This window comes from Phalacrocorax aristotelis, chromosome 2 (assembly GCF_949628215.1).
Source record: "Phalacrocorax aristotelis chromosome 2, bGulAri2.1, whole genome shotgun sequence".
Classification (NCBI taxonomy): Eukaryota; Metazoa; Chordata; class Aves; order Suliformes; family Phalacrocoracidae; genus Phalacrocorax; species Phalacrocorax aristotelis.
In genome coordinates, this window is record NC_134277.1 from 6,015,339 (window position 1) to 6,029,543 (window position 14,205).

Here is a 14,205-nt window from a genome sequence, read left to right on the forward strand (position 1 = left end):
GCTGGGCAGGGCTTACACAGAGCCAAGGCCTTTCCTGCCCCTCACCCCACGCCACCAGCGAGTGGGCGGGGGGTGCGCAAGGAGCTGGGAGGGGGCACGGCTGGGAGAGCTGACCCCAACTGACCCAAGGGATATCCCACCCCATATGATGTCATGCTCAGCAATAAAAGCTGGGGGCGAGGTTCAAAGTGGTGGTGTCGATCTTCCCCAGTAACGGTTACACACGATGGAGCCCTGCTTTCCTGGAGCTGGCTGAGCACCTGCCTGCCCATGGGAAGCAGTGGATGAATTCCTTCGTTTGGCTTTGCTTGTGTGCGCAGCTTTTGCTTTACTGATAAAACTGTCTTTATCTTAACCCATGAATTTTTTCGCTTTTACTCTTCTGATTCTCTCCCCTGCCCCACCTGGGGGGAGTGAGCGAGCAGCTGTGTGGGGACTAGTTGCTGTCTGGGATTAAACCACAATGCAGCTCTTAGCTCTAGCTGGGCCATTTCTTTCTGCAAGCACCAGCATCCCCTGCTGCGGCACACTCGTATGCCAGCAGTCGTGATCTGGGCTGTGAGAGTGAGGAGGTGCCTGAAATGAAAGTTCTTGTCCAGGTGTGCAGGTGACATGGCTTGCCAGACTGTCAGTAAGCCTCTTGCCACGAGAATGAAAACTGCTGTGACCTGGCACTGAGCCGCTGCCACGGTTGTGGCAATAGGTTTGTCGTGGTGAGTGCTGTAATTTGATGCCAGTTAAGCTGAGTGGGCATCTGGACGGCTTCCCCCGCTGTGGTCATCTTTCAACAGTGACCTTGGCCACAACCTTTTAATGTTATCTAATGTCATGCAAAAGAGCAGTGCCTGGGTGAAAGCAGACTACCTGACTCCCTGGAAAGCCAGCTCTGAAGCGCTGCACTGGAGATACCCTAGTTTTCCTTCACATTCTTCAATATTTCTTGCCCATCTTCCACAAAGGAAGTTTTCAGAAATGAAGGGAAATGTTACCCAAGAAGTAAAATAAATGAGTATTTCTCACTGGAGGCCCCTTTGGAAACTTTTTCCTAATGTATGGCTTCTGTTCCCAAGGTGCTCTGTTGGTTCAGACTCTGACAGCTTTGTTGACACGATTTACCCAGAGCTTAGTGGAGTTTTGTTTGAGCGAAGTCATGGTATCTGCATCAAGAGAAACAGAACGGGTCTCCCTGCTCAGAGTGTGGGAATGGAAAAGTTTCTCTAAAGCTTCAGGGACTGTCAAGGGCAAGGAGGGGATAGGGATGGTCCAGTTGAAGGCATGTTCCTCAGGTCTTTTGGCTGGGATGTACCCGTGTGAGTTTGTTTAAAAATATGCATCCTTGCTTCAAAACAAAAAAAAACAAACACCGAAGTGGCACTTTTTAAGCTGCCTCTTCCATTCACTCCCTTTCTAAGGCTCTTGGGCTTAGTTTGCCATTTTCTGGATCTTTATTTCTCTTAAGGCATTCCTCTTTACTCACAAACCCAGAAAACTTTATCTTGGGTGAATGTAAATTCCAAGTTTAAGATGGGGGATGGTAAGGGACACTCAGCGTTGCTGAATCTCATCCTCTGCATCTAAGCTAACTTCTTTGTAGCCTTTCCAGTATTTGGCCAAACCCTGCTTAAAAAATCCCAGAGAATTATATCCCAGTTTTGTCTCCCATCACTGCCTCTAAAGGAAATCCCATTATGGACACTCCTAAAGGCTTTCCGTCCTGCCTGAGTCCAGTGCCTCATAGTCCTCCTGTGACTGAATAGTTCGCCCCAATTACCTTCAACCTTGGATGTTTCCCTTTGAGGGTGCTCACTGTGAGGTGTCTTCCACTGCCCATGCCTCTGGGCTTCCCTGCTCTTCATACCGCCTCCTGGTCACCTTCTCACAATCTCTCCTCCCAGCTGATGAGCTTCCCTATGGCATGTAACCCCCCTGGAGGGTGTGCACCCCCTGAAATTCCTCTTCCACTTAATGGGAATGTAGCGTGAGTACAAATCCCAACGCAGAACATTGCTTTTTCTTCAAATTACAGACTCACAGAATCACAGACTGGCGGGGGCTGGAAGGGCCCTCTGGAGATCACCCCGTCCCACCCCCTGCTGGAGCAGGCACACCCAGAGCAGGGGCACAGGGCCGCGTCCAGGCGGGGGGTGAATGTCCCCAGGGAAGGGACCCCACAGCCTCCCTGGGCAGCCTGTGCCCCTGCTCTGGCACCCGCACAGGGAAGGGGTTTGTCCTCATGTTCAGGGGGAACTTCCCGTGTTTCAGCTTGTGCCCGTTGCCCCTTGGCCTGGCGTTGGGCACTATTGAAAAGAGCCCAGTCCCACCGTCCTGACACCCTCCCTTCAGATATTTATAAGCACTGATGAGATCCCCCCTCAGCCTTCTCTTCTCCAGGCTGAACAAACCCAGGTCCCTCAGCCTTTCCTCATCAGGGAGATGCTCCAGGACCCTGATCATCTTGGTAGCTCTCTGCTGGATTTGCTCAAGCAGTTCCCTGTCCTTCTTAAACTCGGGGGCCCAGAACTGGCCGCAGCCCTGCAGATGTGGCCTCACTAGGGCAGAGCAGAGGGGGAGGAGAACCTCTCTCGATCTGCTGGCCACACTCCTTTTAATCCAGCCCAGGACACCATTGGCCTTCTTGGCCACAAGGGCACGGTGCTGGCTCAGGGTCAGCTTGTTGTCCACCAGCACCCCCAGGGCCTTCTCACATACTCATTGTAGCTGTCTACAGCTGCAGGGCTTATCTTGGCCTTACATACTAGTTCCAGGCCTGGGGAAGCCTGGCTCTACAGCTACTGCTGCCAATGTCAGGCATTGGGGAAATTTTGAAAGCAGTTGGTGATTTTGGGCCGTTTCAGAAATGGCTGGTGCTGCTCACCTTGTTTCCGTGCCTCAGTGTGGCTTTCCACCAGTTTTGCCAACTTTTTATGATTCCACACGTGCCACATCACTGTGACACCAGCTGGATCCGTGCCATTGGCCCCAACCTGACTGAGGAAGAGCAGCTGAACCTCACCCTGCCCAGGGATGCAGATGGGGCGTACGAGCAGTGCTCCATGTACTCACCGGTGGACCGGGACCTCGGCTCCATCGTGGCGTACGGCCTGAACGCCGCGGAGAAGTGCAGCAGTGGCTGGGTGTACCCCCTAGCCCATGAGGTGATGCTGGTCGCTCGTGTTTGTAGCATATTTTTGTTTCTGATTGCTTCGTGCTGTGGTAAATGGTGTTCTGAAGGCTGGGATGTGTGAGCTCAAGCAGGGCATGCCTGGAGGCAATGCTCATTCTGTGCTTTGGCTGTGGTGCACAAGGTCTTCCTGAATAGCAGCAGATTGATTCCTTCTGACCTTTACCAAAAGCAATGGGTGTCATGGACACATGCCCTGGTCAGGTCCTAAGGAGGCCATCTCAGGCCAGAGATGTGACTCAGCTCCAGTCAACCATTGCTGCTTCCTCACCTCTTGTTGGGAACCTCCAGCAATGTGGAAACCTTCCCACTCCTTCCTTGTGTCCTCAGTCCAGGGCCTCGGCATCCTTCGGCCTCCTTGAAGTGTGATGCCCAGCTCAGGCTCTCCAATGCTGGTCAGAGCAGAACAGACCCCATTTTCTCTCTCATAAGTTCTGGCAGTGTTCTGTGCTAGTCCTCTGGCTCCTGCTTCTCCAGATCCCTGAGACCCGTGACCAGTGTCTGACTGACCCTCCCAGGCTTCCCCATTTAAACCATGACAGAAAAAAGTGAGTCAGGCTGCTTTGTGCTCTGGACTCCTCCTAGCATGGAGCTGGGACACAGCCAGAGGAGATGGCAGGATCAGGCCTGGGAAAGGCTCCCGAGCTCGTGGACACGTGCGATTCTGCTTTTAGTAAGGTTTGGCCTGTCCTGTCTCCTGCCAATGAAGCAGAGCCCAAGGTGAACAGGGGCACCTCGATTTCACCCTCCATCTGAGGTTCCTAGTTGACTTGAATTGACCCAATTTGTGTTGTCCTCCATCTCTACCTGGTTCAGTGTCTGCCCGCTTTTCTCTGACTTTGGTGCTCTCTGCTTGTGGCTGCTGAGCTGGGCTTGTCCTGAGGGCAACATCTCTCCCTTGGCTGCCCGGGGAGCTGGTGTACTGCCAAGTTTGACCTGTGCGGCTGCCCTGGTCAACCCAAATGGGGCAGCCATGGTCTGGTTTCCATCATGCTTATACAATGCTCTTCCCATGGATCTGTGGGCAGGAGAAGGACCATCCAAGTTGCTTTAGGGCCCTTCTGGAGGTGTTGCCTTGTGGACACCCCAAAGGGGCCCCAGGCAAATGCTCTTCTTACATCAGGGATGAGCCGAGCAGAGTTTGTTTCGTGTTCTCAATGATCATTTTAAGGCAGGAAGGCATGTGAGCTGAGATTTGCCAAACCTGCCTCAAGCAGCATTGCCCTGTGTCAGATTTCTCCCATCCCTGTATGCCTTCCCCAAGCCTTCCCTGCATATAGCCCCCACCAACCTGCACAGTGGCCTGGAATGGGTAGGAAGGGTGGGCGTCCCACGTGTGGGTTGCTCGTGGTTGCACAGGGAAGCTGCAAAAGATGAAGGAAATGCAGTCTCCTGTCACCTGGGACCACAGCCAACCGGCCACCCTTCCTGGTCTCTGGCTCTGCCCATCCATTAGCATGACTCCCTTTATTCCCCTGGACTTTTCCCAGCTCTGCATCACGCTGGGCTGTCTCGGCCCCTCTGAACTTTGCTTGCCCGAGTGGAACCGCCGGGGACCGTCTCAGCAGTTCAGCAAATTCAACTCCTGCAGTTCCTTTGGAGAAGAGTCTTTTTCCCTGTCATTGCCACCTGGCCCTGGCAGAGGGGGTGATCTAGGTTGCCTGAAACAGGGGTCCTTCTGCTCCAGCCAGCACTGTATGTTTGTGGGTGGCACAAAGATGATTAATACATTACACAGTGTACTTAGGACAGGTAAAACATCAGGCATTAAGTCTATCCTGACTTTACATATTTGTGGTGGCTGCCTACAACTGAAGAGCTTATCTTAGGTTTAAACATTAATTCCAGCCCTCTGGAAAGTCTGTCCCAACACTGTCCTGTTCCAGATGCAGCTGCCAATGTCAGGCATTGGGGAAATTTTGAAAGCAATCGGTGATTTTGGGCCGTTTCAGAAATGGCTGGTGCTGCTCACCTTGTTTCCGTGCCTCAGTGTGGCTTTCCACCAGTTTTGCCAACTTTTTATGATTCCACACGTGCCACATCACTGTGACACCAGCTGGATCCGTGCCATTGGCCCCAACCTGACCGAGGAAGAGCAGCTGAACCTCACTGTGCCCCGGGATGCAGATGGGGCGTACGAGCAGTGCTCCATGTACTCACCGGTGGACCAGGACCTCGGCTCCATCGTGGCGTACGGCCTGAACGCCACGGAGAAGTGCAGCAGTGGCTGGGTGTACCCCTCAGCCCCACCGCCATCCCTGCTGACCGAGGTTTGTAAACACCTTTTGACATGCCGGGGACTTGGAAGGGATGGGAGACTCAAATGGCCACCCTGTCCTGCCGTTCAGCTGAAGCTGGTGCTGGCCATGGTGCAGCAGGGCTGGGCTGATATTTACATCAGCTGTTGTTTGGGGACCTTGGCTCCACCACCAATTCCCAAAGTGTAGTCCTGGAGAGGTTGCAGGCAAGCAGGCTGCAATACAGGTGTCAGCGGAGCCACAGGCAGAGCCGGTAGAGACGTTAATCACTCTTGGTGGGACCTTTTGGGTCTCCCTGCCCCAGCTGCCCCTCTGCAGACTAAGGGTAACTTTTCAACTTGTCCCCGTGTCCAGCTCTGTGCTTCGGACACCCCAGCCAGGGGAAGGGGGCAGGCTCAGCACTTGGTTTCTCCTCCCATGCAGGGTGGGGTGTCAGGGCAGGCAGCTGTAGGGTGTCTGTCTCGGGGTCTCAGCATGGAGACTTCAGCTCAGGGTTGTTGCAAACAGCTTGAGTTCCTCACTTCTCCTCCCTCTGTGTGGAGGTACCAGGTTTGATAAGGAGAGGAGAGCTTGCAAAGCCACACATCTGACAGTCACCAGGAGCTTCAGCAACACCAACAGTGCTCCAGTGAGCAGTGCTAACCTTCTCTCAGTTCTTTCTGACCTCTCTGTATTTGCTATACATGCTTTTCCTTATGTGACTCTTTCTATAGATGCCTGCTAGATGCTAGCAGTTGAGAACATCTCTAACAGAAACTGCTTGGCCTGGGGATCACATTTTGGGAGGGAAGCCAGTCTAGGAGAAGCAAGGTGCTGGACCTTCTGTCCCAAGTCCCACTTTAAGCAAAACTTGCCAAATAGGAGGCTCCCCTCAGGATACCTGGGCTGGAGAGGAGTCCAGCAGGTCCCAGTGCTTGGGAGAGGGGCACCACTGAGTGCCCCATGGGTTTGTCCCACCTCTGACTTGTGTGTTATGTGCACACCATGGAGAATCGCATCCTTGGAGGTGGGATCAGAAAGCATCTGGAGCCTGTCAAGAACAAAAGCATCTGTGTTTCCTTCCTCCAGTTTGACCTGGTGTGTGACAGGAAGAACCTGAACGACATCTCCCAGTCCATCTACATGATGGGCCTTCTCTTTGGATCCATGATCTTTGGGCCACTAAGTGACAGGTGAGGAGACCCAACCACCCTCCCAGGGTCTGTGCAAAGCCAGCAGTGCACAGAGCAGCACACTGCTCCCAGCCTGGCTGGTCACTGCACCCGGTGCATTTTGTCACTGCCCCACACTAACAGGGAGCCTGACCAAAGTCCTCAGGTCCTGTGAGGACATGGCCACAGCAGGGGTGGAAGGGAGAAGGGTACAGCTTGTGCACAGGGTGCTTCACATGTCAACTGGGAGTCCAGTCTGAGCCTCTTCACCCTCTGGAGAGGGCAATACAGGCACTGTGTAACCCACAGGGGTCTCCCCCATCTCCATGGGAATCTCTCCAAACACCAACTGTGTCTTCCCTCTTCCTCCTCAGGATCGGTCGCCAGCCAGTCATTCTGATTTCCGTCTTCCTTCAGGGCTTGTTTGGTGTAGGGATTGCCTTTGTGCCCCATTTCTATGTGTACATGGCCTTTAGATGTGTTGTGGGAGCTACGGTGACAGGGATCGCCATGACGATACCGGCCTTGGGTGAGTAGGATGCTCTTGCCCTGAGGCAGACGGACATGGCCTCTCACAATGGAATAGGAAAGGTCTGTAAAGAAATAAAAACCATCATGTATAACTTGAAAACACTGTGGTGAGGACAGGTCTTGCTCTGCACTGTCCTTTGGCACTTTGGCATCTCCTCAAACCTGAGTGAGAGCCATTGGGAGCATCTCTCCCATGCCAGTCCTCAGAGGAGGGCAAGGGGACAGCCCCCCAGCGCAGGAGGTCAGTGCGGTGAGAGAGCCCAGAAGCTCTGGGGCATGATTGATTTGGGACCCAGCTCTGCCCCAGTGAGGGTCTCTGTGGATGCTGAGACCAAAGAGGTGACATACCTGAGCTTCATATCCTCCTGCAGAGGACCAGGACACCGTGAAGATAAGCAGAGTTGATGCATCACATGAAGCACTGGTGACTTGTATGTGTGACTAATGCCAGACCTCTGACTGCTGGTCTCCTCTCCTCACCTCCGGGAGAGCTCTTCTCCACGGGAAACACACTGTTTGCAACAGGGGAAATCATTTGCATGGATGACTCTGAACTCTGAACCTGCATTCTTCTTTTCAGCTACAGAATGGGTTGGTGTCTCCTCTCGGCCAAAGGCAGTGCTTATTTCTCACTGCGCTTTCGCCATCGGACAGATGCTTTTGGCTGGCTTGAGTTACGGTATTCGCAACTGGAGGCTGCTGGAGATTGCAGGATCTGCTCCTATATTTGTCTATTTCTTCTTCATCCGGTATGTGGGATGTGGGCCGAGCTCCTTGCAGACACTACAGCACAAAGTGTGAGGGGTGGCAGTAGTGCGGAGGCAGCAGCTGAAGAGCAGGCGGGGTCTTTCCCATTATAGTGCAGATGCTGGAGAGACTTCTGCAGAGCTCAGCACATCTCCCTCTGGCACTGGACCCCTGAGAGCAACACCTGCTTTGCCTCAGGTCCTCAAATGTGGCCTTTGGGACCTAAATGTAGGCCTGGAAAACCTGACCTGAGGAGGTATTTAGAACCCCTCCATCACATGTGATGCCCGTTGGTGGCTGGACTGGTTGCAGGGAGATGGGCTGTGGGGAAACTCAGCAGGCCATGGCAGCATCTCCTGATTTCACCTCCTTGCCAGGGTGCTACCAGAATCGGCTCGGTGGCTGGTGACAAAAGGCAGAATAGAAGAAGCTAAGAAGCTCCTTCAGAAGGCAGCATCCATCAACAAGCGCACCGTCCCACCAGGACTCCTGGAACAGGTACCTCTAACGGCACGGGCAACTGCTAGTTGCCTTCAGAGACTTTCCTCTGTGCTTGGCTTTGTAGCAGCCCTCGGAGCTGACGTCCCCCAATAAACATCCTTCCGTGACCACTGGGGATGATTTGGGCGTGGGCTGGGCATGACTCCAGCTTCAGCTGCTTCGCACAGCGACAAGGTCAGGGAAGGGGCACAGCTTCTGCTGAGGCTCAGTCTGGGGCTTTCTGGAGTCCACCTTGGGAGGTGGGAAGGACCCAGACGCTTCCCTGGCTTTCCTTCAGCAAGGATTGCAGGAGTGCTGGGGATGAGCATGAGGTCTCTGTTTAGCCTGTGGGTTTCGCCGTATAAATGCCCAGAGAGGGGTTTACCTCCTTGCCCACGCCAAAGTCCCCGCACTGGGGAGAGGTTCCTGCCGAGGAACCTCTTAGTCAGCAACTGCTGCGTTGGGCACCCAGAGCACAGGCACAGGAACCCAGCCCCATGGGGCCGCCTTCCCTCCCAGAGCAGGTTGGGGTCACAAGCCTCTCCTGCTGAGGCTTTCCTTCGACCGCATCTGGAAGAGGAGTTAGCCATGGGTTGCCTTGGCCTGGTTTGACTCTTTGTCTTTCTGCATTTTGAAGTTGAAGCCTGAGACACAGACCAAGTCTGGAAGTATTCTGGATCTCTTTCGGAAGAAGCATCTTTGGAAGGTGACATTAATCATGTCATGCACCTGGTAAGACACACCCTGGTCCTTCCCATCTGAACTTCTAGGTGAAGAAGACGAGATTGAGAGTTGGTCATAAGTGTAAATTCTCCTCATAGTTTTTGGTTGCTACCGATGGAGATTTCTGTTTCTGGCTATTCAAGATTCAATGTGGTTTTTGGGAAAAATTATAACCGTCCCAGCTTTGGCAGTACTATGGTATTGGTCTGGCTTTATGTTCCCTTGGAAATGCTGTGGCTTGGTCATAATGTTGTCATTGGAGATCAATATTGTGTTTGCTCATTTCCAATAGATATGATCAGTGCCACCCTGTCCGGCTTTCAGGTTTGTGAACAGCCTTGTGTACTATGGGCTGAGTCTGAACGTGACAAATTTTGGTCTGGACATCTACCTGACCCAGCTTGCATTTGGAGCAGTGGAAATCCCAGCCCGTGTGAGTTGTATCTTCACACTGCAGTGGTTTGGGAGGAAGAAAACCCAAACTGTTCTCCTGCTGCTGTCTGGCCTGGTGTGTCTGATCATCACTGGCATCCCTGAAGGTGAACAACCTCTTCTCATCCTGGGATGAAAACCTCTGGAACAGGGAGACACAGAGCCCCCGCCCTTCCCTTGCTGGTGCAGGTCTTGTCCTCCCAACCAGGCTGGCTCTCATCTCCAAGGGCGTTTGCTGACCCTGGTGCCATGGCCACAAGGGACTTGGTCAACTCCCCAAGGCCCATTCTGATCAACAAACCTTGGCCTGCTGATTGCAATAGGAAAGGGTAGTGATGAGCCTGGTAGGCCACCTATGAGCAAGGTTGTCCTCTAGGAAAATTAATAAATGGGGAGGTGAGATGATGGATGCAAAGTGTGCTGAAGGTGGCCCCGGGCCAGAGCTGCTCCTTGGTCCAAGTTCAGGCACTGTTCAGAAGTGATGGCTCCCTGCAGGTGATACAGTTGTTACTGTGCATCCCCAGCCTTCATCCCCAAGTGGTGCTGGGCTCTCCCTCATCCCACAGCGGCGGTCTCTCCTCCTTCCCTCAGACCAGCCCATGGCATCAACTGTCCTGGCCATCATTGGCAAGTTTACTGCCTCGGCCTCCTTCTCCACCTCCTACGTCTACTCCGCAGAGCTCTTCCCCACAGTCATCAGGTGAGATCTCCCCATGCATCAGAGCTTCCCTCCACCATGGCTGGTGGCGGCGGTGGGGCAAGAGCCCAGTTGTCTGCATGGCCACAGTCGGTCCCGTGGTGGCCTCCTGTGCCTCCCGCTGCCCCTCGCTCCCACAGGCAGACCGGCACGGGGCTGTGCTCGATGTCGGCGCGGGTGGCAGGGATCATGGCCCCGCTGATCCGCCTCCTCGGTCAGTACCACCGGGCCATCCCCATGGCCATCTTTGGGAGTGCCCCTGTGGTTGGGGGGCTGCTCTGCATCCTGCTGCCCGAGACCCGTGGTATTGACCTGGTGGATGACACAGAGGGTGGCCGCCTCCCAGCTGAGGTGGGTGCCCAGCAGTGCTTGTGCTGCCTTTCGAGCAGGGACATGGGGTGCCATCGCTGCAGGAGGCCATCAGAATTACATGGGCTAGGTGTTTCTTCAAAGGCTTACAGTGGTAGGAGGGCAAGGATTGGGGCTTCCCAATGCAGAGGGAGTGGAGGAGGCCCCATAACCCTGCCTATGGTGGTGACCCCTTTGTTCCTGTCCTTGGAATGGAAGGACTCCAGGAGTAGCCAGCACTTCACTTCGGTCCCCACCTGCCCTTCCACCATGTCATCTGGCTTTCAGCCTTGTGTAGCTCCCAGCACCCCATTGCCTATGGAACAGGGTAGAATTGCACCCTAATACTTTTGTTGGGAGAAGATTGTCTGTAGGGCCCCAGAGAGTGAGTGGCAAAGGGGAAGCCAGATTGCTAAAGGCTGCATGTCTCAGAGAAGGCTGCTGTCAGCTCATAATGGGTCTTTCTTTGGTTTTATACTCTTTTCCCTTTCATTAGGTCTGTGAAAATGCCAACAGCAGCTCTGAAAATGAACACATGCAAGGAAAAGATGGTGGCCAAGACAATGAGGACACGAAGACCACTCGCTTCTAGCTGAGCCTGCAAGTAGCTGTAGCTAAAGGCAACCTAGTGCTGTGCTAGGACAGGCAGGGTCTCCATTTGCAGGACACCACCACCTCTCAAGCAGTCACTGCCAATTCTTGGTTTTCCTTTTCTTTTTTGCCTTCCTATATCTCCCTCTATAGCTTGTCCTCAGGCACTGCATGCCGTCTCTGGTGTTCAACAGTGCTCTCAATGGAGAAAAGCTGATGCTTTTCATTTAAGGGAAAAAAGAAAGAAATCAGAAAACAGGATGGAGGCAACATTTTCTCTTCCTTTTTCCTGTCCCATCTCCAGGAATGCGAGATTGTAAACTTTGCCCAAGTGAGACACCTTCTAGAGCACTGACTAGCCTTGCAACAGAGTACTGTGCTCACTAAGAGAAAGCCAGAGCAGATGCAGCACTGAAAATAATCTCACACTTGCAAGAAGGAGTGATTTCTCCTGACTGTCTAGCGTGATCTTCTCCCCCTCTCTTAAAAGCACTCCTTTTTATTTTCTTTTTTAAATTTGAGACACTCAGCTGAGAAAAAAAAAAAAAGATGCAATGGAAGATAGAGCAAGACGTGAGCAAGGATGTCTAACAGGCAGCAGAATTTTCATCTTAGTGCTGGTGGCTTTGAATTGAAGCATGTCATGATGCTCTGTGCACAGAAGAGTGTGCTGCCGGGCTGTGGTGTAGGACCACATTAATTTGTCTGTTCCAGGAAACTGAGAGATGTTGTGGCAATTGGTCTTTTAGAGGAAAGCGCATACCTTTCTGGGAACTCTCAGGTCTGTTCTACTCTGTTCTAGTCTACTCCTTCTTGCTGTCTACATGTTTTCCATGGATCCAAGTACCCCTCGGATATGCAGTTTGATGAAGACAGAATTTTAGATAAAATCAGTGACATGAGACAATGCCCCATGAGGAGGGGCTGCCCGTGGTGCCATCTTCTCTTCGGCACTGCTTTTTGAAGGATTTGCTGTGTTGCTCCTCTTCAGTGGCCCTGAGCACAGATGAGCTCAGCCCTTCGCCTGAGGGCACTCTTTCCTTGGCAAAAGCTGGGGGCTGCCTCCTTCTGGCTTTTATGGAAAATAAGGCATTGAGGGTAAAGGCTGAGGGAAGAGCTTGGAGCAAAATGCACGATTATTGAGTCAACCATGACTTCTTTTGGGAATTCTGCTCTGAGACTCTCTGTTTCAGCTCACTTCATAAATAAAGGTGTCCAAGCACATCTAATGTACTTCTGCTTCCATCTCATTCATGGCTCCAGTAGGCTGAAGATCAATTTTGTCTGCTTTTCTCTAGACCACTGCACCTGGGTGGTCTGCAGACCACTGGATGGTACACTTTTGGCTGAAGAGCACCTGAATAGCTTGGCTTATGATGTTTTGCCCAGCTCAGCAGCAATGGGAGGATGCTCAATGGTTTTGCTGTGCTTTAATGTCACTGCTACCTGGTCCACACATGGACTTGCACCGTAATAAATAGAGCTTACAGTACAGAGTCGAGCTAGGTGTGGTAGACTAGCATGTGAGAATACACTTTAGCATTCATAAAAGGGGATGTTTTGGGCCCTCACCATGATGAGGCTTTGGGCAAAGGGAAAAAATTGCTTCAGGTGACCTGAAGGGATAACTAGGGGAAAGAGGATGACCCCATAGCCAAGGGGAGGGGGCCAAAAAGATGAAGGGAAGGTGAGAACAAAAGGGGGTAGTGAGGCTTAGCTGGGAAAGGCAGATGCAAGACCTTAATAGAGTGGCTTACCAAGCCATGACTGGAGGGCCAGTTGTGGGAAGGTGCTCAAAGTGGCAGTGGTGAGCAAATGCCAGGGATGCTGTAAAGGGTTTGCTAAGGCATATCAAGTAATGTCAAGCCCTATTATATCAGACACGGGAGTGAGGCCCTTCTCCAGCACTTACACCCTCACACCTGTCTGTGGTCAGGTCAGAATCTCTCCACCTCTGTTTCCCCTTTGCGGGAGACCCAGGTTCATGTATCGGTGGGGATCCTCCCCACTGCCGAGGAAGCTGGTCAGGAAGGCCAGAGGTATCTGAGGCATGGAGGGGCAGCAGAGCCTGGCCTGGCTCTGTTCCCCAAGGTGAGGTGAGGAGCTATGGGGTGAAACAGCCCCTGTTGCCAGAGGAGACCCACAGGGACCACTGAGACAACCAGTGCATTCTCCATGTCAATAACACCAACAAACTGTGCTGCAACCCTGACTCCTGGCTGTGGGGCAGAGGTGTCAGGATCCTGGACCCGGCCCTTTGACTAGTGGACATTGTCCTGTCCTTGCTCCCGACACCATGCTGGGAAAGCCCCAGATCCATGACCAGAGCAAAGCTTGCAGAAAGGGACCCAGCTGGGAATGGCTGAGGAGGTGAGGAGAAACAGCATTAATGCTGCTCTCATGACTCTCTGCAAAGAGACAATGCCAAAGCCCAGATCCTGCAAATGTCATGCCCCATCTCCAGGCATGGCCAGGTTCCCTGTGACATTGGTGAGATTTTGTGCACCAAAGCTAAAGCACAAAATTAGTATCACCTCTGGGCATGTCTGGCCGGGACACAAGACACTCCAGTCTTCAAAACACTATTTACTACAGCATAAAGCAATTGGCAACAAAAGGATGCTACAAACCTGAGTGACCGGCCTCCTTCTTCAGCCAGGAGTTGTGCTGTGGTTTGAGGAGATAGCTTCAAGAGAGGGCACCAAATATTCTCTTCTTGCAAACAAGCAGTGCAGGAGAGGAGGCCACCCTTCTCTTTCTTTTGTATGACACTAGATGACACTAAAATATTGTGGCTGAGCTGGCAGAAGCCAACCAAGGTCACTGTTAAAGGCTGTGACTGGGGAAAGCTGTCCAGATGCCCACTCAGTTTAACTGACATTGAATTGCAGTGTACACCACACAATTCAGGAAGCTTCCGCAGCTGCTCATAGAGAACAATATATAAATACAGATTGTTCATCTGAAGACTTGGAAATAAAAAAAAATTCCTAATTGAACTCAGTCATTCTGCTTTAACACTCTGTTTCTGCATTGTTTGTGGCTGATGGAAACCAAACACGTTTC

General features: G+C 52.5%; 1 protein-coding gene across 1 annotated transcript; it reads left to right on the forward strand.

Annotated features, from left to right (window-relative positions):
• The first annotated feature begins 4,813 nt into the window (after positions 1 to 4,813).
• Positions 4,814 to 12,363, forward strand: LOC142052351 (solute carrier family 22 member 13-like). The gene is made up of 10 exons (XM_075082252.1): positions 4,814 to 5,451; positions 6,508 to 6,611; positions 6,965 to 7,119; positions 7,702 to 7,870; positions 8,246 to 8,366; positions 8,986 to 9,080; positions 9,396 to 9,610; positions 10,095 to 10,203; positions 10,341 to 10,551; positions 11,045 to 12,363. The coding sequence occupies exons 1-10, from the start codon at positions 5,068 to 5,070 to the stop codon at positions 11,138 to 11,140; spliced, it is 1,659 nt and encodes a 552-aa protein (XP_074938353.1). The 5' UTR covers positions 4,814 to 5,067; the 3' UTR covers positions 11,141 to 12,363.
• The last annotated feature ends 1,842 nt before the right edge of the window (positions 12,364 to 14,205 follow it).